Source organism: Zonotrichia albicollis, chromosome 26 (assembly GCF_047830755.1).
Source record: "Zonotrichia albicollis isolate bZonAlb1 chromosome 26, bZonAlb1.hap1, whole genome shotgun sequence".
NCBI lineage: Eukaryota > Metazoa > Chordata > Aves > Passeriformes > Passerellidae > Zonotrichia > Zonotrichia albicollis.
Genome location: NC_133844.1, coordinates 9,048,181 through 9,071,613, shown reverse-complemented (window position 1 = coordinate 9,071,613; position 23,433 = coordinate 9,048,181). Strand labels below are relative to the sequence as shown.

The following is a 23,433-nucleotide window of genomic DNA, read 5'->3' as shown; positions in this document are numbered from 1 at the left end:
TTACCTTCGCCCTCCGCAGGCCGCTGTTCGGCCCGGCCCGGCCCTTCCCGGTGCCTGTCCCGAGCGTGCCGGCTTCGGTGGTGGGGAGTTCACGAGGGGCTTCTGTCAGAAGCTGCTGGAACCTTCGCGGTGTCAGCACACCCATTCCCACCTCCACCCTCTCCCAGCCCAGTCCCAATCCCCGTTTCATTCCCATCCCCAGCCTCATCCCATTCCCACTTCCACCCCTGAGGCTCGGAGCGCTGCCGGGTGCCAAACACGGGGTTTATTTATTTATTTATTTACACCGGCGTTCCACGCGCTCCCGGCCGCGATTGTCACACGCGGGGGGACAGGGACATGGACGTGCCACCCCCGGCCCCCTCCCGGTGCCGTGCCGGGGCTCCAGCAGCCGCCCTTGTGCCCCGGTGGGCAGCGAGGTGCTGAGCCCAGCGGGACTCGCCCGTCCCCGCTGCCTCGGTGGGATCAGCCTCTGTTTTCCAGCGGAGGTGCGGGTGTGGAGAGCCCGGATCGGGGATTTGCTTTGCCCTGAGCCTTGCTGGAGCGAGGGGAGGGAGGTGGGCTGAGGGGTGGTCCTGGGATGTGATATTAGCTCTGTTTACCTCCATCATGGTGATGGTGGTGGCACTGGAGCCTTCGTCCCTTTCTACCTGGAATTTCATGGGTGGGGAGGTCAGCCCTGGAGTCCCCCTGGAAAGCCAGTGGCCCTTGGGAAAAGGGGTGACAAAGGCCCTGGGGACAGAGCCTTGGGGAGAAAAGGGGTGACCAAGACCTGGGGAGAGAACCCTGGGGAGAAAAGGAGTGACCAAGGCCGTGGGGACACACCTTCAGGGACAAAGCGGGGACAAAACCCCTGGGGGAGCCCCCGGGTTGGGCTGGGGGTGTGGCAGTGCTGTCATTCAGGAATTGCCCCCAGGTGTGACAGTGCTACCCCAGGGAGGTGACACGGCTGTCCCTGCAGGCTCTGCTGCCCTGGGTCACGCAGGTGACAAAAACAGCCTCAAAGAGCCTCAGAATCAGTGGCAGTGAGGAGCAGCCCCCCCAGTGACAGGGTTTGGGGGCTCAGAGTGTCCCCCCAGTGCCCCCCATCCTGCAGGGGTGGGGTGGGGTCCTCTGGGGGGACACTGGGCAGGGCAAAGGCTCTTCCCAAAATCCAGGAACCCAATATCCCTGCCTGGGTTCTCCCTGCTGCTTCCACCCCCTATTCTATGGGGTTCCTGCCCTTCCAGAGGGGACCCAACCCCCAGGAGCTGTCTCACAGCAGAGAAAGGGTTTGAAACCACAGTGATGGCACATGGGGAAACGCTGCTGGGCCGGGGGAGCCCCAAACGGGGGGTTCAGGGCTGTTCCAAACCTCCATGGATGCAGCAAGGCTCAGGGCGAGCGCCCCAGGCCAGGGGGAGGATTTGGGGCTGATCCCGGTGGTTTATCCCCAAATCCCAGCGCTGGAAGGGCTGTGGGGAGCACGGGCGGGAGGCTGGAACGCTGGGAGGGAAGGGAACGCCAGGAAGGAGGAACTTTGTGCTGGGAATTCCAGAGCTGGGAAAAGCAGGGGGCCGGCGTGGCCGGGGTCGCTGTGAGCTGGCAGCGTGTGTTCATCCCGAAGTAGCACTTAGTGAGTGAGCTTTGCTCAGTTTTTAAATAACACAGACAATTCCCGGAGGGGTGGGGGTGCTTTTTCCCTATTTTCCCAGGTGCGGGTCGTGCAGTGAGGTGGGGGCTTTTCCATCGGTGGGAAATCCTGCTGCTCTTCCTTGGGTGGGCAAAACACGGGCTGGGGGTACCAGGAGAAGGGGATGGAAGTGGTTCACGAGCCCACGGAGAGGAAGGTTTACAATCCAGGGAGGAAGAACCTCCGCTCCTCCTTCAGGAAGAGCAATCCCGTTCTCCTGGCGAAGTGATGGACAGTTTTCCCTGGGGATGAAGCCAGCGCCATTCCAGCAGAGGTGAAACAGAAGGTGAAGAAAATAACCATGAAACACCCTTTTCTTCCTCAAACCAAGCAGCTCTGGGCCCTGGTGAGACAATGCAGCCCCCGGTGGTGGGAAGGGCCGGAGCCCAGGCGGGGCAGGGGCAGGGGGGTGCAGCGGGAGCACGGTCTCTCTGAGCTCGGTGACAGCCCCCAGAGGGGGTGACAAGGGGGACGAGGTGCCTCGTGCCCGGGAGGCAGCCGGGTTCCGGCGTCTCAGCGGTCCCCAGGGACACTCAGGATTCGATCTTTTCCTTCTTTTTGCCTTTTTTCAGGAAGGACGGGGTCCGGAATTTCTTCTTCTTTTTGGAGGGTGATTTGGAGGGTGAACCGTCGGGGGACACGGGGTTGCTGGTCACTGTCTCCTTCTCCTTGGGGGCGTCCTGGTCGGCGTTGGTGGTTGTCCGGTCTGTCCCCCCTTTGCCAAGGTTTTCCTCGGTGCTTTGCTCCTCGTCCTTCCCGTTCACCACCGCCGGTGGCTCCTTCTTGGCAGTGGAATCAGGGGGGGCTTGGCCACCATCAACCTTCTTTTCACCTTGGGGAGAGGGAACAGCGGATTGGGGCGGCAGCACCGCTGTTCTGGGGGGTTTGTTCCCCCAGATGTGCCGTGGGGCCTGGGCAGGAGCAGGATTTGGGCTCCCCGAGAGGAGAAGGTTGGGATTTGATCCTGTCCTGCCGCAGGCACCGCTCCCCGAGCCCCCCGAGCCGCCCCCTCCCTGCGGGACAAGCGATGTGGGATGGAGAGCCGGGACGAGGCAGCAGGAGAAGCAGGAAGCGACACCAGGGAGGGAGGGAGGGTTCCCCAGGGGTTCCTAAGGGATTTCCATGGACCAAAGAGCCCCCCGAGCCCCTGTCCCTCATCCGTCCATCCAGGGTGGCCTCTCCGTACTTACTACGGCGCCAGGGATTCAGGGGTAACTCCTTGGGTGACAGGCACACGGGGAGGAAAGAGAAAGGAGACGTTGTGGAGACACACAGACAGACAGACGGACACCACGAGACACCATGGCAGAGCCAGCAGCCCCGAGCCGCGCCCCGGCACCCGCTGTGGGTGGGAACAGTGGGGACGGGGCTGGGGGACGGGGCTGTCCCCTGCGCCCCTCAGAGCCACCGCAAAGCCACCACTCCCGTCCTCCTGCCACGCTCCCCTCGGCCCCTCCGGAGCAGGGTGACAGCACAGGGTGACACGAGGTGACAGCCAGCTGCGTCTCAGCCACAGCCGCCCTTGTGCCCCCGCTCCTGCTGCTCACTGGGACCCCAGCCCGCATTTTCCTCGTTTTGGGGTGCTCGTCACCCCACTCACCCTCCGTGGGCGCCGGGGGCTCCGGCGGGGGTGGCTCTGGCGGGGGAGCCCCGCTGTCCTCTGCGGCCGCGTCCTTCTCGCCTGTCACAGAGACACACGCTGGCCTCGGTCCCCTCGCTGCCACCCGCGGGCGGCCCTGGGGGGCTCTGGGGGTCCCTCCTACCCTGCAGGCGCTTCTTCCTCTCCACCTCCTGCTTGTACTCCTCCAGCTCCTGGTCCGTCAGCTGGCTGAAGGGGTTGGGGGGCTCTGGCTCGGGGGGAGCCTCCTGCCCGCCCTCCTTGGCCTCTGCGTCCCCCAGGTGGCTCTCAGTGGACTGAAACAGAGCCACAGAGCGGGGTCACCTCCCTGGGGCAGTGTCACCTCCCCCCGGAGAGATGGGGACATGGGGTGACACAGGGTGACAGGGGCTGGGGACATGGGGTGTCATGGGGCTGGAGACGCCAGGTGACACAGATGCCATGCAGGGCTGTGGCTGGTCTTGGTGATGACACTGGCCAGCAGCTGTGACTGGGGACACGGGGTGACACAAGGCTGGGGACACAGGGACACGGGGTGACACAGGTGCCATACGGGGCTGCGGCTGGTCTCGGCGATGACACTGGCCAGCAGCTGCGACTGGGGACACGGGGTGACACAGGATGACATAGGGCCAGGGACACGGGGTGACACAGGTGGCAAAAGGTGACACAGGTGCCATATGGGGCTGCGGCTGGTCTTGGTGATGACACTGGCCAGCAGCTGTGACTGGGGACATGGGGTGACACAAGGCTGGGGACACAGGGACAGGGGGTGACACAGGTGCCATACGGGGCTGCGGCTGGTCTCGGCAATGACGCTGGCCAGCAGCTGGGACTGGGGCCCGGCTGATTTCACGTCCTGGCGGTTTTGCTCGCGGATCTGTGGGGAGGGACAGAGCTGAATCCCCTCTGAGGGCAGGGCTGAGCCCCCCGAGACCCCGCTGTCCCCCTGCCCTGCCCACCTTGTTGCGCATCTCCAGCACCTCCTGCGGGTCCGTGTAGAGCGGCACGAACTGGTTGGGGTTCTCGATGCGGATCGGGGTCCCGCTGCTGCCCTTCTCCACCTCATCTGCCCGCAGCCACTGCAAAGCCAGGGACAGGTTTGGGGACCCTCAGGATGGAAGGGACACCCCAACAAATGCAACTTCTATAGAGGGGAGACCCCAAATGTAGAGGGGAAGCACCGTAAATGCAGGGAGACCCCAATAAACAGCACAGAAGGAAGACCTGACTACATGCATCATGCATAGAAGGAGGAAGACTCCAAAACAAGTTCCCCAATGATAGAGGGAGACCCCAATAAATGCATCTTGCATAGAGGTGGACCCCAATAAGTGAGGAGACCCCAATAAATGCATCTTGCATAGAAGGAAGGCCTCAGTAAATGAGGAGACCCCAATAAATGCATCTTGCACAGAGGGAAGACCCTGATAAAGCCAATAGCACTCGGCCCCACAAGAATGGGGCGGCGATATTTCAAACTAATCATTATTACAGGACGCAGGTGGTGCCCAGGCCTCCCTACACCCCAGATGTTCACGGGGTCCATCCCGGGACCCCCTCCACCTCGCTGTCTGTCCATCCCCAGGCCCCCTGTGCCCCTCACCGTGGTCTTTGTCCGCTGGGCGCCGGCGCTGCCCTGCTCCTCGGCCAGGCTGACCCGCGTGTAGGTGTTGGGCGTGTTGAGCCACCGCGTCTTCTCCTTCTGCTGCTTGTGGGCGTGCTGGCGCAGGGCGGGGGTCCCGGCCGGCTCCTCCTCGAACACAAAGGCCGTGACGGTGGCGGGGATCAGCACGTCGCTCTTGGGCTTGCTCTTCTCCTGCACGAACGGGTAGCGGTACGTGTAGCCCGTGCGGTAGCCCTGGGGAGGCACAGACGCAGAGGGATGAACTGAGTGCCTGAGCTCGTGTTTGTCACAGACAGGTAGAGATGTTACAGAGAAAACGATTTGTTAGTTCCCATAGAGAAGAGTTAGAGGAATGAGGAAACAGCACAGTAACCTATTTTAGTGAAAGAACCTTTTGCACCTGCATGAACAATAGGTCAGTGGACAAGATATGTAAACATGTCTAAAAAGAGAAAATATTATTATATTTGCTAGCCCTTACCAAGCACTGAACTGGGTTTCACTGCACTGCTGACCGCTTAGGTTTAACCCAGGACACTCTGATATTTATATACAAACATATATTTTTATATAATTATAAATATATTTCATATAAATATAAATAGATAAAAACATAAATATAGTTATATATAATTATAAAAGTACAAGTATATCTATCTTTAATATTCTTGTATAAATAAAGATATAAATAAATATGTAAATATATATTTCTATGCAAATATAAAAATATATATTTTTATAAATAAATATATAAAATATATAAATACAAAGAAATAATTTATATATTTATATATAAATCTAAAAATATATTTCTATGCAAATACAAATACACATTTAATATATTTCTAGAAATAAATATATAAAAATATAATATGTAAAATATTTATATATTTATAAATAAATTATCTATTGTGTTTAAATATATAATATAAAAATATATAAATATATAAATATATAAAAATTATATATAAATATATAAAATTATATATAAATATATAAATATAAAGAGATCTTTAATATGTTTATATATAAATATATAAAAATATATAAAAATATGTATATACTCTGAATAGAGCAGGCGCCTTTCCTGCACGAAGAAACCGAGCCCCCGATAAACTCCGCTTTATCCCTGCCCGTTTCGGCGCTCACCAGGTTGTCCAGCATCCTCATGAGCGCCTCGAACTCGTGCTCGCCCAGGCGGCTCTTGTGCAGCGGCCCGAAGGTGGCCCCGGCGCGGCGCACGGCGCTCAGCCCCTGCGGGCCGCGCTGCTGCTGCTGCGCCCGCTCCAGCACGATCAGGTTCTGCGCGCCGCCCGCGCTCGCCAGCGCCGACACCTGCGGGCACCGGGCACGGCTGGGCGGGGGCCGCGGGCACCCCCGGGGGTGGCACATGGGGGGAATGGGGCTGGGAGAGGGGACATGGGGGGAGATGGGACATGGGGGGAAATGGGGCTGATAGATGGGACATGGGGGGGAATGGGGCTGGGAGAGGGGACATGGGGGGAAATGGGGCTGGGAGAGGGGACATGGGGGAAAATGGGGCTGGGAGAGGGGACATGGGGGGGGAAATGGGGCTGGGAGAGGGGACATGGGGGTGGAAATGGGACATGGGGGGAAATGGGGCTGGGAGAGGGGACATGGGGGTGGAAATGGGACATGGGGGGAAATGGGGCTGGAAGAGGGGACATGGGGGGGGAAATGGGGCTGGGAGAGGGGACATGGGGGGGGAAATGGGGCTGGGAGAGGGGACATGGGGGTGGAAATGGGGCTGGGAGAGGGGACATGGGGGTGGAAATGGGGCTGGGAGAGGGGACATGGGGGTGGAAATGGGGCTGGGAGATGGGACATGGGGGGAAATGGGGCTGGGAGAGGGGACATGGGGGGGGAAATGGGGCTGGGAGAGGGGACATGGGGGTGGAAATGGGGCTGGGAGAGGGGACATGGGGGTGGAAATGGGACATGGGGGGAAATGGGACTGGGAGAGGGGACATGGGGGTGGAAATGGGGCTGGGAGATGGCACAGATCGGGGCATGGAGGGGGAAATGAGGGGGCTCAGACCTGGCCCAGCTCAGTGTATAAGGATGGAAATGAGGGGCAGACGCCTGGCACAGCTCAGGCAATAGGGATGGCAATGAGGGGCAGAGAGCCGGCACAGGTTGGGGCATGGGGATGGCAATGAGGGGCAGACACCTGGCACAGCTCATGCCATGCTCCGGGGCACTCTGGCTGACCCGAGCCTGCCCCAGCTCCCTGTGCGTTCCCCTCCGTGCCCTGCCCAGCCCAGCCCAGCCCAGCCCGGCGCTCACCTGCACCTCGCAGGCCGCCTGCAGGTGGAAGATGCTGTAGAAAGCCTCCTCGGCCGTGTCCCCCAGCGCCAGCACGCCGTGGTTCCGCAGCACCAGGATCTGCCGCGGGATGTCAGCGGGGCGGCCGGGGCAGGGCGGGGCCGCCCCCGCGCCCCCCCAGGTGCGCGCTCACCTTGCAGGTGGGCCCGAGGCACTTCTGGAGCTCCACGCGATCCGCCTCGTCCTCCACCTCCCCGCGGAAATCGAAGTAGGCGACGTCCCCCAGGAGAAGGGCGGCGCGGGAGATGGGCAGGAGCCCGCAGCGCATGGCCGAGACCTGGGCACGGGGAGGGCCAGGGCAGGGGGCCGAGGAGCACCAAACATCCCCCCAAAAACACCCACAGCCCCCCAAAACCACCACCAACCCAAAAAACCACCACCAACCCAAAAAACCACCACCAACCCAAAAAACCACCACCAACCCAAAAAACCACCACCAACCCAAAAAACCACCACCAACCCAAAAAACCACCACCAACCCAAAAAACCACCACCAACCCAAAAAACCCCATCCACAGCCCCAAAAATCCACCAACAGCCCTCATGGCCGAGACCTGGGCACAGGGAGGGACAGGGCAGGGGGCCGAGGAGCACCAAACAGCCCCCAAAAACACCCCCAGCCCCAAAACCCAGCAACAACCCTTTCAAAACACACTTGCACCCTTCCAAATCCCACCTCCCCCAAAAGCCCTCATGTCCCCTTACATTCCAAGCCCTCAAATCCCCCCAAACCCAACTTCCCTGAACTCCCCCAGCCCTCCAGATCCCAAATACCCCAACCCCTCCAAAGCAGCTTTCCACCCTCTCAAATCTCCCCCAAACCCAACCTCCCCCAAATCCCCCCATATTTCCATAACACCATAGCCCCCAAATCCCCCCAAACCCAGCCTCCCCCAAACGCCCCCACATTCCCCTCTCTCCCAAGCCTCTGAATCCCCCCAAACCCATCTCCCCCAAGCTCCCGTGCCTCCCAAGCCCCCAGTCCCCCTGTCCCGCCCTGTTCCCCTCGTACGGCGGCCGCGGCCGGGGTGTGCAGCCGCACGATGCAGCGGATGTCGGGGCGCGCCGCGTAGATGGCGGCGTGGAGGCTGAAGCTGCGGGCGTCGGGGGCGAAGCCGGTGCTGCCCTGCTCCACCACGGCCCCCAGCACGTTCACCTTCACCTGGGGGGCGCGGGGGGCTCAGGGGGCTGCTCACACCCGGCAGCCCCGCGTTTGTGGGGTGTTTTTAATTTTGGGGGGCTCACCAGGCTGGCCGCTGTCACCTCGCTGCACGCCAGCCCCTGCGGGGCCACCAAGAAGTGCTCCTGCTCCTTGCTGACCCGCAGCTGCCACGGGGGACGGGGTGGGGTGAGAATCAGCTCGGAAAATTCCCAAAATGGGCATTCCCCGAAAGTCCCACACCGCTCTGATGGCCCCTAAACCGTGAGAAAGGCTCCGAAACTCCCCCCAAAACCAGCACCCCGAAGGAACCCAATAACAACCCCAAAACCCCCCAAAATAACGATCCATCAACCCTCAGAGTCCCAACCCACCTCAAATGTCCAGAACCCCTTAGACCCCCCAAAATAACAACCCACAAACCCTCAAAATCCCAACCTACTTGAAATTTCCAGAACCTCTTGGACCCCAAAAATAACAACCCACAAACCCTCAAGGCAACCCCAAATCCCCCCAAAACAACCCCAACCCCCCTATTTTTGGGTTATTTTTGGGTGCTCACGGTGACAGCAGCGTGTCCCAGCTGTGCCCAGCCGTACAGATCCAGGAGGTACCAAAAGCCCCCTGAACCCCCAAAACAATCCCAAATCCCCCCAAAACAACCCCAAATCCCCCCAAAGGCAACCCCAAATCCCCCTATTTTTTGTTTTTTTGGGGTGCTCACGGTGACAGCAGCGTGTCCCAGCTGCGCCCAGCCGTACAGGTCCAGCAGCCGGTGGATGCTGCCCACCTTGCAGCGCATCAGCCGCTCGCCCTTGGCCAGGGCCGGCCCCTCTGTCCCGTGCAGGTCATTGATGGGGGTGACCGATGCCAGCCCTGGGGATTGGGGACCCCCCAATCAGCCATAGGACCCCCAAATCACCGGGGGTTCAGTGGGAGAGTTGTGGGATGGTTTGGTGGCTGGCAGGGTTTGGCGGACCCAAAGGTTTGCTGGACATCAAGGTTTGGTGGCCACAAAAGATTTGGGGGTCCCTGAGGCATTCAAGGCTTGATGGTCCCCCAGGTTTGGTGGCCCCAAAGATTTGGGGGGCCTCCATGGTTTTGGAGGATCCTGGGGTTTGGTGGCACCCCAAGATCCCAAAGAGTCGATGATTATAAAGGTTTGGGAGTCCCCAGGATCTCAAAAGTTTAGGGTTCCCCAAATTTTGGTGGTCTCAAAGGTTTGATGACCCTAAATATTTTTGGCGTCCACAAGGTCACAAAGGCTTGGTGGTCTTTGATGACCCCAAAAGTTTTTGGAGTCCTCAAGGTCACAAAAGCTTGGTGATCCCAAAGCTCCTGAAGGTCCCAAAGGTTTTGGTGAGATTTGGAGCTCCAAGGTTGCCCAGATTTGGTGTCCCCGCAGGTTTTGGGGTTTTTCCCAACCCGCCCCTCGTCCCCAGAGGGCCCCACGTACCCATGGGCGAGGTGGGCAGGGTGGCAGGGGACGTGGTGGCCATGAAGTCGGCGATCTGCCGCAGCGCCCACACGTGTGACGAGTTGTTCCCCTTCTTCATCTGCTCCTGGATCAGGCTCTCCAGCTCCTCCCGGAAGGACTGTGGCACAGGGACAGGGTGACAACAACTGGCACCATCACATTGGTGGCACTGGCAGTTTAGTGTCAGGGACACCATTGCCCTGGTGGCACTGCCAGCTTGGTGACATGGGGATGATGACACCACCAGATTGGTGACATGGTGAGGGTGGCACCGCTGACTTGGTGGCTCACCGGTGGTGCCAGCATCACCAGCTTGGTGGCAGCAACACTGCCAGCTGTGTGCCACAGAGGTGATGGTGGCACCACCGGATTGGTGGCACTGTGACGGTGGCATCACCGTCCTGGCGTCTGTGTCACCACTGCCTTGCTGGCACGGTGGCACTGGCAGCTCAGTGGCACTGCCAGGTGGGGACACCGTGTGGTGACATCCATGAGCTTGGGGACAACAAAGGACGGGGTTGGTGACAGGAGGGACGGGATTTGGGCTGGGTGGGGGACAGAAGAGAAGAGGTTGGGGACACGAAGAAGGGGTCTGGGGACAGGAGATAAGGGTTGGGAGATGTGAAGGAAGAGGTTGGGGAAAAGTGGGACAGGGTTGGGGACTGGTGGATGGGGTTGGGACAGAAGGAATGGGGCTGGGGACAGGCGGGATGGGGTTTGGGGACAGGTGGAATGGGACTGAGGAAAAGAGGAACAGGGATGGGCTGGGGACACACGGATGGGGTTGGGGACACACGGCACGGGGCTGGGGACACACGGATGGGGTTGGGGACACACGGATGGGCTGGGGACACACGGATGGGGTTGGGGACACACGGATGGGGTTGGGGACACACGGCACGGGGCTGGGGACACACGGCACGGGGCTGGGGACACACGGCACGGGGCTGGGGACACACGGCACGGGGCTGGGGACACACGGCACGGGGCTGGGGACACACGGCACGGGGCCGGGGCTCACCGGGCTCTGCAGGATCATCGTCACCCGCTTCTTCTGCTCCATCAGGTTGAAGTCCTGGCGCAGGTCCCCGGCCCCGCCCCGCGCCCGCAGGAACTCGGGGTCCTCCTGGGGGGCACAGCGCGGCCCCGGGGCGGGGGGCTCGGGCAGGGGCTCGGGGCTGGCGGCCGTGCTCATCCTGGGGACACGCGCGGCGTCACAGCCCCGGTACAGATTGGGCAAAAAGCACCGAAAACACGGAGCGGCTGCGGCCCGCTGATAAGGGCGGAGGGGAACCGCCCTGCCCGGGGCGAGGGGACAGCGTGGGGACACCGGGAGGGGACAGCGGGCAGGCTGGGGGACAGCGCGGAGAGGGCTGCGAACGGGCGGGGATGGGGCTGAGAACGGGCACAGCTCGGTGCATCTAAGGATGCTCCCCCACATTGGGGTCACCGACTATGGGGGGCTCGGCCCCACTCTGCTGTCACACGGGCAGTGGTTTCTGGCCCTACGACCCCAAACCGGCCCCAATAGGACCCCAAAGGACCCCAAAACGGCCCCAAAGGACCCCAAACCGGCCCCAATAAGACCCCAAGGACCCTCCCCTCCCCTCCAGGTCACCATCCCCGATCACTGCGGGGATGCTGCCCCCAAGGCCCCCCCCAAAATAGGGCGGGGCCGCTCCCCCCCACCCCCCGGGGGTGCCCCCCAGTCCCCCCCATGCACAGAACAGGGGGGCACCCCCCGATCTCGCGGCTCGGAGCGCACCTGTCTCACCGGGCCGCGGTAAATCCGGGGGGCACAGGGGGGCTGGGCCAGGACCCCCCCCCCCCCCTCCCCACCCCGGGTTCCCCCTCCCATCATCCATCCCCCCCCCATCCATCCATCCATCGCCGCCTCCGCCCGCGCCGCGCCCAGCGCCGCTGCGGCAGCCGCAGGGCGGGGGGGGAGCGAGAACCGGGATGGAACCGGGATAAACCCGGGATAGAACCGGGATGGAGCGGGGGGGCCGCAGCATCGCCCCCGCCCCGGGGAGGAGGGGGGGTGAGGATGAGCTCGGCACCACCCGGGGATGAAGGCCCAGCACGGGGGGAGGGGAGGGATGCAGCCGCCCCCCCCACACCTGCATGCGGCCAATTTGGGGAGGGGGCTGAGAGAAGGGGGGGGGTCACCCAGGCTCCCCCCAATCCCCCCCGCCCCGAGGGCGCCGCGGCCGGGGCTGCTGCCATCACCCACCTTCCTCCTCCTCCTCCTCCTCCTCAGAGCATCCTGACAAAGGGCCGCCCCCCCCCGCACCACGCGTGTCCCGCGCCTCCCCCCGCCCCGCCCCGCCCCGCCCCAACCCCGCCAATGAACAGCGGGGGGACCCCCGAACCCCGCCATGAACGGGGGGGGACCCCCGAACCCTTCGCTGCCGCTCCCGCAATCCACCTTTATTAACTGGGGTCATATCAACGATCATTAATGAGCCATTACCTGGGGGGGAGGAGCTAATTGCTAATGACAATTTCATAGAGAAATTAATCACAGTTCTGCATCCCCCTCCCCCAAGCTCTGCGTTTTAAGGGGGACAGGCCCCCTGTCCCCCCTTATTTTGGGGTGTGGGTTTTATGGGGTGCAGGGCGCCAGGAAAGGAGCGAGACCCCAAAAATGGGAAATGGGGGCTGGAGCTTTGAGTTTGGCCTTCAGGGTAGACCCTTTTAGGAGCGTCAGGAAACACCTGGAAAAAAAAGAGAAAAAAAAAAAAGAGAAAAAAAAAGTGAAAAAAAAAAAAAAGAGGGAAAAAAAAAGAGGAAATAAAAAAAAAGGGAGGAAATAAAAAAAGGAGGAAATTAAAAAAAGAGAGAGAAAAAAAAGGAGGAAATAAAAAAAAGGAGGAAATAAAAAAAAGGAGGAAATAAAAAAAAGGAGGAAATAAAAAAAAGGAGGAAATAAAAAAAGGAGGAAATAAAAAAAGGAGGAAATAAAAAAAAGGAGGAAATAAAAAAAAGGAGGAAATAAAAAAAAGGAGGAAATAAAAAAAGGAGGAAATAAAAAAAGAGGAAAAAAAAAAAGAGGAAAAAAAAAAAGAGGAAAAAAAAAAAGAGGAAAAAAAAAGAGGAAAAAAAAAAGAGGAAAAAAAGAGGAAAAAGAAAAAAAGAGAAAAAAAAAGAGGAAATATAAATAAAAAAAAGGAGGAAATAAAAAGGAGGAAATAAAAAAAGGAGGAAATAAAAAAAGGAGGAAATAAAAAAAAGGAGGAAATAAAAAAAAAGGAGGAAATAAAAAAAAACGGAGGAAATAAAAAAAAACGGAGGAAATAAAAAAAAAACGGAGGAAATAAAAAAAACGGAGGAAATAAATAAAAAAAGGAGGAAATAAATAAAAAAGGAGGAAATAAATAAAAAAAGGAGGAAATAAAAAAGGAGGAAATAAAAAAGGAGGAAATAAATAAAAAAAAGGAGGAAATAAAAAAAAGGAGGAAATAAAAAAAAGGAGGAAATAAAAAAAAGGAGGAAATAAATAAAAAAAGGGAGGAAATAAATAAAAAAAGGGAGGAAATAAATAAAAAAAGGGAGGAAATAAATAAAAAAGGGAGGAAATAAATAAAAAAGGGAGGAAAAAAAGAGAAAAAAAAAAGAGGAAAAAAAAAGAGAAAAAAAAAAAAAAGGAAAAAAAAAGAGAGGAAAAAAAAAGGAGGAAAAAAAAAGAGAGGAAAAAAAAAGGAGGAAAAAAAAAGAGAAAAAAAAGAGGAAAAAAAAAGAGGAAAAATATAAAAAAGGAGGAAATATAAATAAAAAAAGGAGGAAATAAAAAAAAGGAGGAAATAAAAAAAAGGAGGAAATATAAATAAAAAAAAGAGGAAATAAAAAAAAGGAGGAAATAAATAAAAAAGGAGGAAATATAAATAAAAAAGGAGGAAATAAATAAAAAAAGGAGGAAATAAATAAAAAAAGGAGGAAATAAATAAAAAAAGAGGAAATATAAATAAAAAAAGGAGGAAATATAAATAAAAAAGGAGGAAATAAATAAAAAAAAGGAGGAAATAAATAAAAAAAAGGAGGAAATAAATAAAAAAAAGGAGGAAATAAATAAAAAAAGGAGGAAATAAAAAAAGGGAGGAAATAAATAAAAAAAAGGAGGAAATAAATTAAAAAAGGAGGAAATAAAAAAAGGAGGAAATAAATAAAAAAGGAGGAAATAAATAAAAAAGGAGGAAATAAATAAAAAAAGGAGGAAATAAATAAAAAAAGGAGGAAATAAATTAAAAAAAGGAGGAAATAAATTAAAAAAAGGAGGAAATAAATAAAAAAAGGAGGAAATAAATTAAAAAAAGGAGGAAATAAATAAAAAAAGGAGGAAATAAATAAAAAAAGGAGGAAATAAATAAAAAAAAGGAGGAAATAAATAAAAAAAAGGAGGAAATAAAAGGAATATTGAATATTTTAGAATATTTGGGGGGAAAGGTAATTTCGAGCCTTGCTTATTTACCCAGATGCTCCCCCAAACCCGGAGCCCATTGTGACCCCCCCAGGTTTCTGTGCCCCCTCCCCAGGTGTCCCCAAACCCCTCAAGGTTCTGTCCCCCCCAAATTCCCGGAATCTCCCCCCCACTCACCGTGCCCCAGGTCTGGGGGGTCCCCAGGGGCACGGGGGGGCTCGGCCAGGCCAGGCTTGGGGGCCCCCCCGGCTGTGCCCCCCAACTCCTGCTCAGCACCGAGATCCTGGGAAATCGAGAATTAAAAAATAATATATCAGAAACGGGGGGGGGGGGTGCCCCCCATTAATAATAACTCCCCCAAAAGAAATAAATTCAATTATTAAATTAATCCCAACCTCAAATAACTCATGCAGGGAAGTCCCCACCAGGTTCCCCAATTATAGAGGGGTTTAGGGTCAGTTTTGGGGTCTCACCTGCAGCACCCCGATGTTTTGGGGAGTTTGGGGTCAGTTCAGGGGCAGTTTTGGGGTCTCACCTGCAGCAGAGCCCTGAGCAGCCGGATGTTTTGGGGGGTTCAGGGGCAGTTTTGGGGTCTCACCTGCAGCACCCCGCTGAGCAGCCGGATGTTTTGGGGGGTTTAGGGTCAGTTTAGGGTCAGTTTTGGGGTCTCACCTGCAGCACCCCGATGTTTTGGGGGGTTTAGGGTCAGTTTTGGGGTCTCACCTGCAGCACCCCCCGGAGCAGCCGGATGTTTTGGGGGGTTTAGGGTCAGTTTAGGGTCAGTTTTGGGGTCTCACCTGCAGCACCCCGATGTTTTGGGGGGTTTAGGGTCAGTTTGGGGTCTCACCTGCAGCACCCCCCTGAGCAGCCGGATGTACTCCGCCGCCGCCCGCAGCGTGTCCGCCTTGCTGGGCCGGCGGTCCCGCGGCACCAGCGGCACCAGCGAGCGCAGCTGCGAGAAGCCTCTGTTGAGGTTCCGGATCTGCGGGGCACAAAGGGACCGGTCAGAGAGCCGGGGAGACCCCCTGAGACCCCAAAAGGGCTGCAAAGGGACCTGGTCAGAGATCCCAAAGAGACCCTCTTAGAGAGCCCAAAGGAACACCAAAGACCCCCCACTAGAGACCCCAAAGGGACCCGGTCAGAGACCCCAAAAGAGACCCTAGAGACCCCTATTAGAGACCCCAAAAGGGCTCCAAAGGGACCCCAGTCAGAGACCCCAAAGGCTCCTGTTACAGACCCCAAAGGAACCCCAGAGACCCCCATTAGACACCCCAAAAGGGACCCAGAGAGCCCCAAGTTACACCAGGATCCCCCCCAGGCCCAGACTGGGCTCTCTCAAGATTAAACTGGGACCACCCCCAGGATTCAGCAGGATCAAGCCAGACCCGCCCATAACCAAAATTGGGGTCCCCTCCAATTAAATCCCACCCCAGGATTGACCTGCCCCAAAGGATTAAAGCGGGTCCCTCACAGAATCAAACTGGGACCTTTAAACCGGGATTAAACTGGGCTCACCAGGGCTAAACATGATTCCCCCATAATTAAACTGAGACCTCAGAATTAAACCAACCCACACAAGAATCAAACCAGGCCCTCCTGAAACTCACCTGGGCCCCCCAGAATTAAACCCACCCCTCAAATCAAAGTTCCCCCGTGGCACCACCGGTGTCCCCCCGGTCTGGGCTGTGCTTTGGGGGTTCAGCAGGGTTTGGGGTTTTTGGGTTTGTTGGGGTGGCTCACCCTCTCCCTCTCCTTGGCGTTGGCCGCCTGCCGCCGCTCCAGCACCTCGGCCGGGTCCCCGGTGGGTTCGTAGCCGCCGTCGGGGCCGCGGCGCAGGCGGACGATGGGCGCGGGCCGGGGCAGGGGCCCCAAGCGCTGCTGCAGGACCTGCTCCAGCAGCTCGGCGGGCGGCGTGGGCTCCGGGGGCTCCGGGACCCCCGGGGGCTCCGGGGGCTGCGGGACCCCCGAGGGCTCCGAGACCCCCGTGGGCTCCGGGGGCTGCGGGACCCCCGGGGGCTCCGGGGGCTGCGGGACCTCCGTGGGCTCCGGGGGCTGCGGGACCCCCGGGGGCTCCAGGGGCTCCGAGACCCCCGGGGGCTCCAGGGGCTCCGAGACCCCCGGGGGCTCCGAGACCCCCGTGGGCTCCGGGGGCTGCGGGACCCCTGAGGGGTCCGGGACCCCCGATGGTTCCAAGGGCTGCAGGACCCCCGAGGACTGTGGTGGCTTTGGGACCCCCAATGGTTCCAAGCACTTTGAGACCCCTGAGGGCTCTGAGACCCCCGGACGATCTGGGTCCCTTGAGGGCCCCGGGACCCCTGAGGGCTCTGAGACCCCTGAGACCCCCGAGGGCTCCAGACCCCCTGAGGGTTCCAGGACCCCCGGCCACCCCCCAGCTCTGCCGGGCTCCCCCATCCCACAAAAGGACCAAAGCAGGACCCCCTGAGCTGACTCTCAAAAAGGGTGAAATTTGGGGAAAAACAGGGCCCTTAAATAGCCGGGGCTAACAAGGCACAGGTGGGACCCATCTGGGCCTGACGAGCGCGGGCTGTGCCTGGGTTCCCTCACACACTGTCCCGGCCTGTACCCCCAAAATCCTGATCCCTGGTACCCCCAAATCCTGATCCCTGCCTGTGCCTCAGTTTCCCCTCTCCCCATCCCAACCTGGTACTCACAAAGCCCTGAGCCCAAAAAAGACCCCCAAAAGCTCGCTGAGGAGTATTTGGGATGGTGATATTTGGGATATTTTGGGATATTTGGGGTCCTGGCACTGAGGGCCCCCTGGATGGGCGGGTTTGAGAGATTTGCTGTGCTCCTGAAGCCGCTATTGGGTGGGAAAGCAGAAAAAAGAGGTTTAATGACAGCTCGGTAGGTGGCAGTGTCAGTCCCTGGCATGCCACAAAACTCGGGGAGGCTGGAATAAAAATGGTAAAAAGTAAAATAAAAATGGTAAAATCGCCCTTTTTCCTCCAAAAAAGGTCACTTTTTGTTATCGGCCGTGGGGGGATCCTCATCCTCATCCCGTCCCTGAGCCCTCCGGGGGCTCATCCCGCTGCTCCCGGGGGATTTGGGGGCTATGGGGCTGCCGTGCCTCAGTTTCCCCACACCTGGAACCCCCGGATCCTGCTCCGGGACCCTGAGCTTCCTTCTGTGCCCATAAGGAGAGTGAGAGCGCAGAGAAAACTCCCCCCCCCCCCCAAAAAAAAACCAACCTAAAATGAGAGGCACATGGAAGTTCATGGAGGTTTTCCCTAAGAACTCAGAAAAACCCAATTTCCTTCTCTTTAATGCCCCTTAATGAGCTTCCCCGTCCCGCAGCAGGCTCGGGATAATCCCATTATTCCTGCCCCGATCTGGGCACCATTCTGGTGCTGACAAATTAATCTGAGGGCAGGGAGGCGCAAAATCACCCCAAAAATGGGCCCGAGCCCACCTGGATCACCCCTGGGAGCTTCTGGGGTTGGGGAAAAGCTCCAGGTTCAACAGAGGGGGATTAAATATTGAGGGAAAATGGGGAATGGGGGTGGAAGTGGGGTTTGCAGGGATCGCCGTTTTGGGGTTAGAATAATCAGAATTTGGGGCTATTTGGGGTCATGGTTTTAAGGGGTTACAGTTATTGGGATTTGGGGTTATTTGGGGACACATTTATTAGGGGTCACTCTCAATAGGGTTGGGGATTATTAGGGGTTTTAGGGGTTACGATAAGGGTTCCAATAGAGGTTACAGTTTTAGGGGTTACAATTGGGGTTACAGTTTTAGGGGTTACAATAATTAGCATTTGGGGTTATTAGGGATTGTGGTTCTAAGGGGTCACAGTTGTTAGGGCCCACATTTTATGTGGGTCACTATTTTTCGGGGTCGCTGTTATCAGGGATAATAACACACTCATTTTCAGGGGTTCTGTGTTTTAGGGTGACAATCACGAGGGGACACGGTGATGAGGGGTCCCAATTAGGGAAAGGAGCTGGGGAAAGGCTGAACCCCAGTGAAACACCAGCCCAGAACCCGGGCGCTGTTTTGGGAATGCTGCTCCCACCCCTCCAAACCCAATTTCCCTCCCATTTATCAATTTTCCCTCCCATTTATCAATTTTCCCTCCCTGAGGTTGGGTACCCCCAAATCCTGATCCCTGGCTGTGCCTCAGTTTCCCCTCTCCCCATCCCAACCTGGTACCCACAAAGCCCCTGAGCCCAAAAAAGACCCCCAAAAGTGCGCTGAGGAGTATTTGGGATGGTGATATTTGGGGGATATTTGGGATATTTTGGGATATTTGGGGTCCTGGATATTGGATATTGGGGAGCAGCCCCCCCCCCCCTCCACCCCTGGGTGCTCCCCAAATCCGGGGGTCTCAGCCCCCCACCCCAGGGACCCCTCTGGCATCGGGCACCGGGACTGGGAAGGGTTTCCAGTTCCATACTGGGAAGGGCAGGGAAGGTGCCAGGGAAGGTGCCAGGGCTAATCTGGGCCCGGGGCAGCTGTTGGCACGGCATTAAACCCAATTTTCCTGGCACGGTCCCAAACGTCCCAGGAGAGTTCGGTGCCTGCCAGGGCTGCCAGCCTCGTGCCAGCCTCGTGGTGCCCAGATAAAATAATAAAAATATTTTATGGGGAGTAGAATATTCCAAGGGTCGCAAGTGTCCTGGAAAGGGTTCGGTGCCTGCCAGGGCTGCCGGCCTCGTGGTGCCCAGATAAAATAATAAAATATTTAATGGGGAGTAGAACATTCCAAGGGTCACAAACGTCCTGGGAGGGTTTGGTGCCAGCCTCGTGGTGACCAGATAAAGTAATAAAATATTTCATGGAGAATAGAATATTCCAAGGGTTCCAAAAGTCCTGGGAGGGTTTGGTGCCAGCCTCGTGGTGCCCAGATAAAATAATAAAATATTTAGTGGGTAATAAAATATTCCAAGGGTCACAAATGTCTCTGGAGGATTTGGTGCCAGCATCGTGGTGCCCAGATAAAATAATAAGATATCTTATGGAGAATAAAATATTCCAAGGGTCCCAAATGTTCTGAGAGTTTGGTCCCTGCCAGCCTCGTGGTGCCCGGATGAAATGATAAAATATTTTATGGGGAGTGAAATATTCCAAAGGGGGTTTATGGACATGTGGCAACACCTTGGGGACACCCTGGGGACATCCTGGGGGACATTTCAGGGGCCACATCGGGGGTCCAAGGGACACCTTGGGGACATCCTGGGGGACATCACCACCCTGCTGCATCCCAGGCTCTGGCTCCTCCAGCCCTTTTGTGCAGGGATTATTGATCCTCCCCTTGTACAGGGATTATTGATCCCCCCCTTGTGCAGGGATTATTGATCCCCATCTTGTGCAGGGATTATTGATCCCCCCTTGTACAGGGATTATTGATTCCCCCTTGTGCAGGGATTATTGATCCTCCCCTTGTGCAGGGATTATTGATCCCCCTCTTGTGCAGGGATTATTGATCCCCCTCTTGTGCAGGGATTATTGATCCCCCTCTTGTGCAGGGATTATTGATCCCCCCCTTTGTGCCGTGCCCCGGTTATCCCTCAGGAGGCAGCACAATAAAGCGATTTATCGGCACCGAGGGTTCGGGCATCGCTTGGTCCCCTCCACCCCACCGCTCATCCCAGGGGATATCAAACAGCCCAGGCTTGGGTAAATCCAAATAATCGCTAAAATCCCGCCGGGTTTGGGTGAATCCGGGCGAGCAGCGATGCCCGGCGCTCCTCTCCAGCGCGGATCGCTGGTTTCTCGCTATTGCAGCTCCCGAGGGAAGGGGATGCGGGGGAACAAAGGTGCCTCTGTCCGAGCGGGTGAAGGAGCCTTTGTGCGAGCCGGGGCGGCGCGGGGAGGATCCCGGCCCCGAGCAGCCCCAGCTCCCCGACCTGGAGGGGAATTTGGGGAGATAAAAGGAGTTTCCGTGGGATGGAGGCGCTGCCAGAGCCGCGGAGCGAGGCAGGTGGGTGGGGGGACAGCTCGGGGTGGGGGTCCCTGTGCCGGGGTCTGGGGGAGCCCTGGGCTGCCACCGCTGGGCATGGGAGGGGATCCATGGGATGGGATGGGATCAATGGGATGGGATCAATGGAATGGAATGGGATCCATGGGATGGGATGGGATGGGATCAATAGGATAGGATGGGATGGGATGGGATGGGATGGGATCAATAGGATAGGATAGGATGGGATGGGAGGGGATGGGATGGGACAGGGATCAGGATGGGTCCAAGTGTGAACAGGAACCAAGACAGAGATGGGATGGCAGGGATGAGGATGGGCATGGGACTAGGACAGGGATTGGGGCAGGAATGAGGATGGGAGCAGGTTTGAAACGAGGTGGAAGTGAAGATGGAGATGGGGACAGGGCAGAGATGAGGATGGACGTGGAATTGGGACTGGGGCAGGGATGAGAGAGGGATGGGAGCAAGGCTGGAGCTCAGCTCTGCCCTGCCTCACCAGCTCACACAGCACCCAACCAAGGCCTGGGGCTCATCTCAGCACCTGGACAAGGATTTAGGTCTGATCTTAACCTTTAGCCCATCCAGGCCGTTCCTAAATCCAGCTGGATCCCGCTGCTCCCAAATCCGAGCTTTACCCCGTCCCTCTCTGTGATGGGCAACCCAGGGGCTGCAGCTCCATCCTCCTCCTCCTCCCTGCCAGCACTTCCTGCCTCTCCCATCCCAGACAGCCCTCCAGGAGTCTGCTGGTGCTGCTGGGCCCTCTGGGCTGGATAATCTCCGTCAGAATGAATAAACGACTCGGCCTTAACCCTGCTTTCCCCTGCAGCTCCTCTCCAGCAGCAGTGACGGGGGCTCTGCGTGCCCACTGTCACGTAGGGATGGACCCACGGAGCCAGCGCTGGAGGAGGAGCCAGGCAGCTCTTTCCCCCTCTTTCCCCCTCTTTCCCCCTCTTTCCCCCTCTGTTTTCCCCCATCCGGGTTTTTGGGATTCTCGAGACTCTCAATCTCCCCCTGAGCGCCGGAGCCGCCGTGGCAGATGCTGCGGATCCCAATTAAGCCCTTTGCCGGCTCAGGGCCTCGGGGGAGGCCACGTGTGCCCGTCCCACGTGTGCCCTCACACGCAGCACACATTTGCACACGCATGAGGAGGCTGCAGCGCGGCTCGGCCGCGGCCTCGTTCCGCCCCGGGGCTCCCGGCCCCTCCACGTCCATCCCAGCCCTGTTCGTGGGGGCTCCTGCATTTATTGCCGCTCTCTGCGAGGGAGCAGAGAGGGTTCCTCAGTCAGAGAGGGTTCCTCATTTGAGATAGGGTTCCCCAGTCCAGCTCTGCGCTGGGGCTGGGGGCAGCCGAGGTCACGCTGCAGGGCAGAGCGATGCCCAGCCCATGATCTGGCTGCTGCTCCTGGCCGTGCCCAGGGGTGCCAAGCAGAGGGCTCTGGAGCACAGGGGTGCCAAGCAGAGGGGTGCCAAGCTGAGGGGAGCCCCGTGGGGCTGCCAGGGTGGGGCGGCAGCAGCCCAGCCCCTGTGCAGAGCATCCCAGCCCCGCCAGTGCCATCCCAGGGCTGCGGGATTACAGCGCTGCTGCTCAAATCCCGTCTCCATCCGCGCCGTGCCCAGCCAATGACCTCGGCGCTGGCACGCAGGGCCTTCCTCCCTCCGCGGGGATCGGAGGTGATAAAGCCCTCGCAGACCCCGCTCGGCGCGGCTCTGCCTCAGCCAAGCACCGGGATGGCGCTCCCCGAGAGCGGCGCGGACCAGGAGGGCTTCGCCCAGGTAAGGGATTGCACCTGGGCTGGGACTGGGGGGAACTCGTGCCCTCTGTGCCTGGTGGGTGAAGCGCAAAGGGGGTGGCAGGGGAGCAGGGGAGTGACTGATGGCAGAGTGGAGGGAGCCCCTCAAATCCCCGGCCTTGATCGGGTGAGGCGATGCTGGCGCGAGGTGGGATGGAATATTTGGGGTGGTTTTGTGCCTGGCAGAGCGAATTGGTGGAAATTCCAGCACGTGGCTGGGGTCTGTGAGCCGTGATCATCCTGCCAGGGAGCGAGGGATGAGCTTGTGATGGGCAGGGAGCCCAGGAGAGCCCAGGAGAGCCCAGGAGAGCCCAGCTCTGCTCCCTCATCCCAGGAGAGCTCTGGGCTGGGCTCAGGAACCGTTCTGGACATGGGGCACTGTGGGGTTTCCATCCTTTAGGTCTGATCTTAGCCTTTAGCCCATCCAGGCAGTTCCTAAATCCAGCTGGAGCTGCTGCTCCTAAATTTGGGATTTAGCCCTTCTCTCCAGCCCATGTCTTTCTGTGATGGGCAAACCTGGGGCTGCAGCTCCATCCTCCTCCTCCCTGCCAGCATTTCCTGCCTTTCCCATCCCAGACAACCCTCCAGGAGTCTGCTGGTGCTGCCTGTGATGGGCAGGGGTCCTGGGAGAGCCCAGGCACTGGGCACTGCCAGCCTGGCACAGGGTGAGGGTGGGATTCTGTCACGGCTGTACCTTCCCCAAATCTGAGTTTTGGGTGATTTCCTGCCATGGGCTGAGAAGGATTTCATGGACTCAGAGGTGGCTGTGGCACGGGACCATCAGGGTGGCTGTGGCACCCCATGAGACCCCCGGGATGCAGCTTGCTCACACCCACAGCGCTGGGAGAAAGGATGAGGCTGCCCTGGGCAGGGGTGGGTAGAGGCCCCTGGCACCCTGCCCGTGTCCCTGCCCCAGTTTGGTGGCACCAGGGACGTGGCAGTGCCCACGGAAAGGGCCCCAGGGAGGCAGGAGAAACCTCCCCTTTCCGCTGGGATTGGGAAAGTGCCGCACGCTCCGGGAGTTGCTCATGCCAGGGCAGGGTGACTCAGGGTCCCGTGTCCTGACCGGCACTTTTGACCTCGGAGCTGTGCCAGGGCTGGTGGCACCTGGAGGGGGTGCAGGATGCTCCTCAGCCCTCCCTGCCTTTGGCCCTGGTGGCTTTTGGGGACGCCTTTTCTCCTGCCACCGCTCCTGCCAGCTCCAGCGTCCAGGCTTGGGCTGCTGGACTGGGACTTTTGGGACGTTGGGAATTTTGGGACCTTGCTGGGAATTTTGGGATCTTTCAGGGATTTTTGGGGCCGTCCTGGGGTGCTGGGGACAGTGTGGCTCCCGGCAATGGACGGGGCCAGCCGTCTGCTCCCGCTGCGGTGTCACGAGGCCGATCCCGT

At 57.6% G+C, this 23,433-nt stretch overlaps 2 protein-coding genes across 6 annotated transcripts in view; one reads left to right on the top strand and one right to left on the bottom strand.

Moving 5' to 3' along the window:
* Positions 1–250: 250 nt before the first annotated feature.
* ADD2 (adducin 2) lies at positions 251–12,268 on the bottom strand. Of its 5 annotated transcripts, none has more exons than XR_012583779.1 (16): positions 12,133–12,268; positions 10,921–11,095; positions 9,879–10,017; positions 9,147–9,298; positions 8,509–8,589; positions 8,276–8,425; positions 7,397–7,540; positions 7,225–7,323; positions 6,067–6,252; positions 4,897–5,151; positions 4,253–4,372; positions 4,081–4,170; positions 3,436–3,586; positions 3,273–3,353; positions 773–2,504; positions 251–732 (listed from the first exon to the last, which is right to left on the bottom strand). XR_012583779.1 is itself a non-coding variant. In XM_074558939.1 (16 exons), coding segments are annotated over exons 2-16 (1,851 nt in total). In that variant the 5' UTR covers position 11,095; positions 12,133–12,268; the 3' UTR covers positions 2,453–2,503. The 5 variants fall into 5 exon arrangements, 3 of the variants coding, with proteins under 3 accessions (XP_074415037.1, XP_074415038.1, XP_074415040.1); XR_012583778.1 differs by having other exon boundaries at positions 251–745; positions 786–2,504; XM_074558939.1 differs by lacking the exon at positions 251–732 and adding an exon at positions 2,863–2,890 and having other exon boundaries at positions 2,453–2,504.
* Positions 12,269–19,996: 7,728 nt separating this feature from the next.
* LOC102075049 (hexokinase-2) overlaps positions 19,997–23,433 on the top strand; it is a 35,268-nt gene continuing 31,831 nt past the window's right edge. The window contains exons 1-2 of the mRNA XM_074558925.1: positions 19,997–20,257; positions 21,872–22,027. Coding sequence (XP_074415026.1) covers positions 20,012–20,257; positions 21,872–22,027 — 402 coding nt within the window. The 5' untranslated portion in view covers positions 19,997–20,011. The remainder of the gene's footprint in view (positions 20,258–21,871; positions 22,028–23,433) is intronic.

Coding starts and splice junctions, on each gene's coding strand:
- ADD2 (XM_074558936.1), bottom strand. CDS start 11,094: ATGAGCACGGCCGCCAGCCCCGAGCCCCTGCCCGAGCCCCCCGCCCCG. Junction 5,152..6,066: donor TGAGGATGCTGGACAACCTG/GTGAGCGCCGAA, acceptor GTGCCTCCCCAG/GGCTACCGCACGGGCTACAC. Junction 3,587..4,080: donor CCGAGACCAGCCGCAGCCCC/GTATGGCACCTG, acceptor GCTCTGTTTCAG/TCCACTGAGAGCCACCTGGG.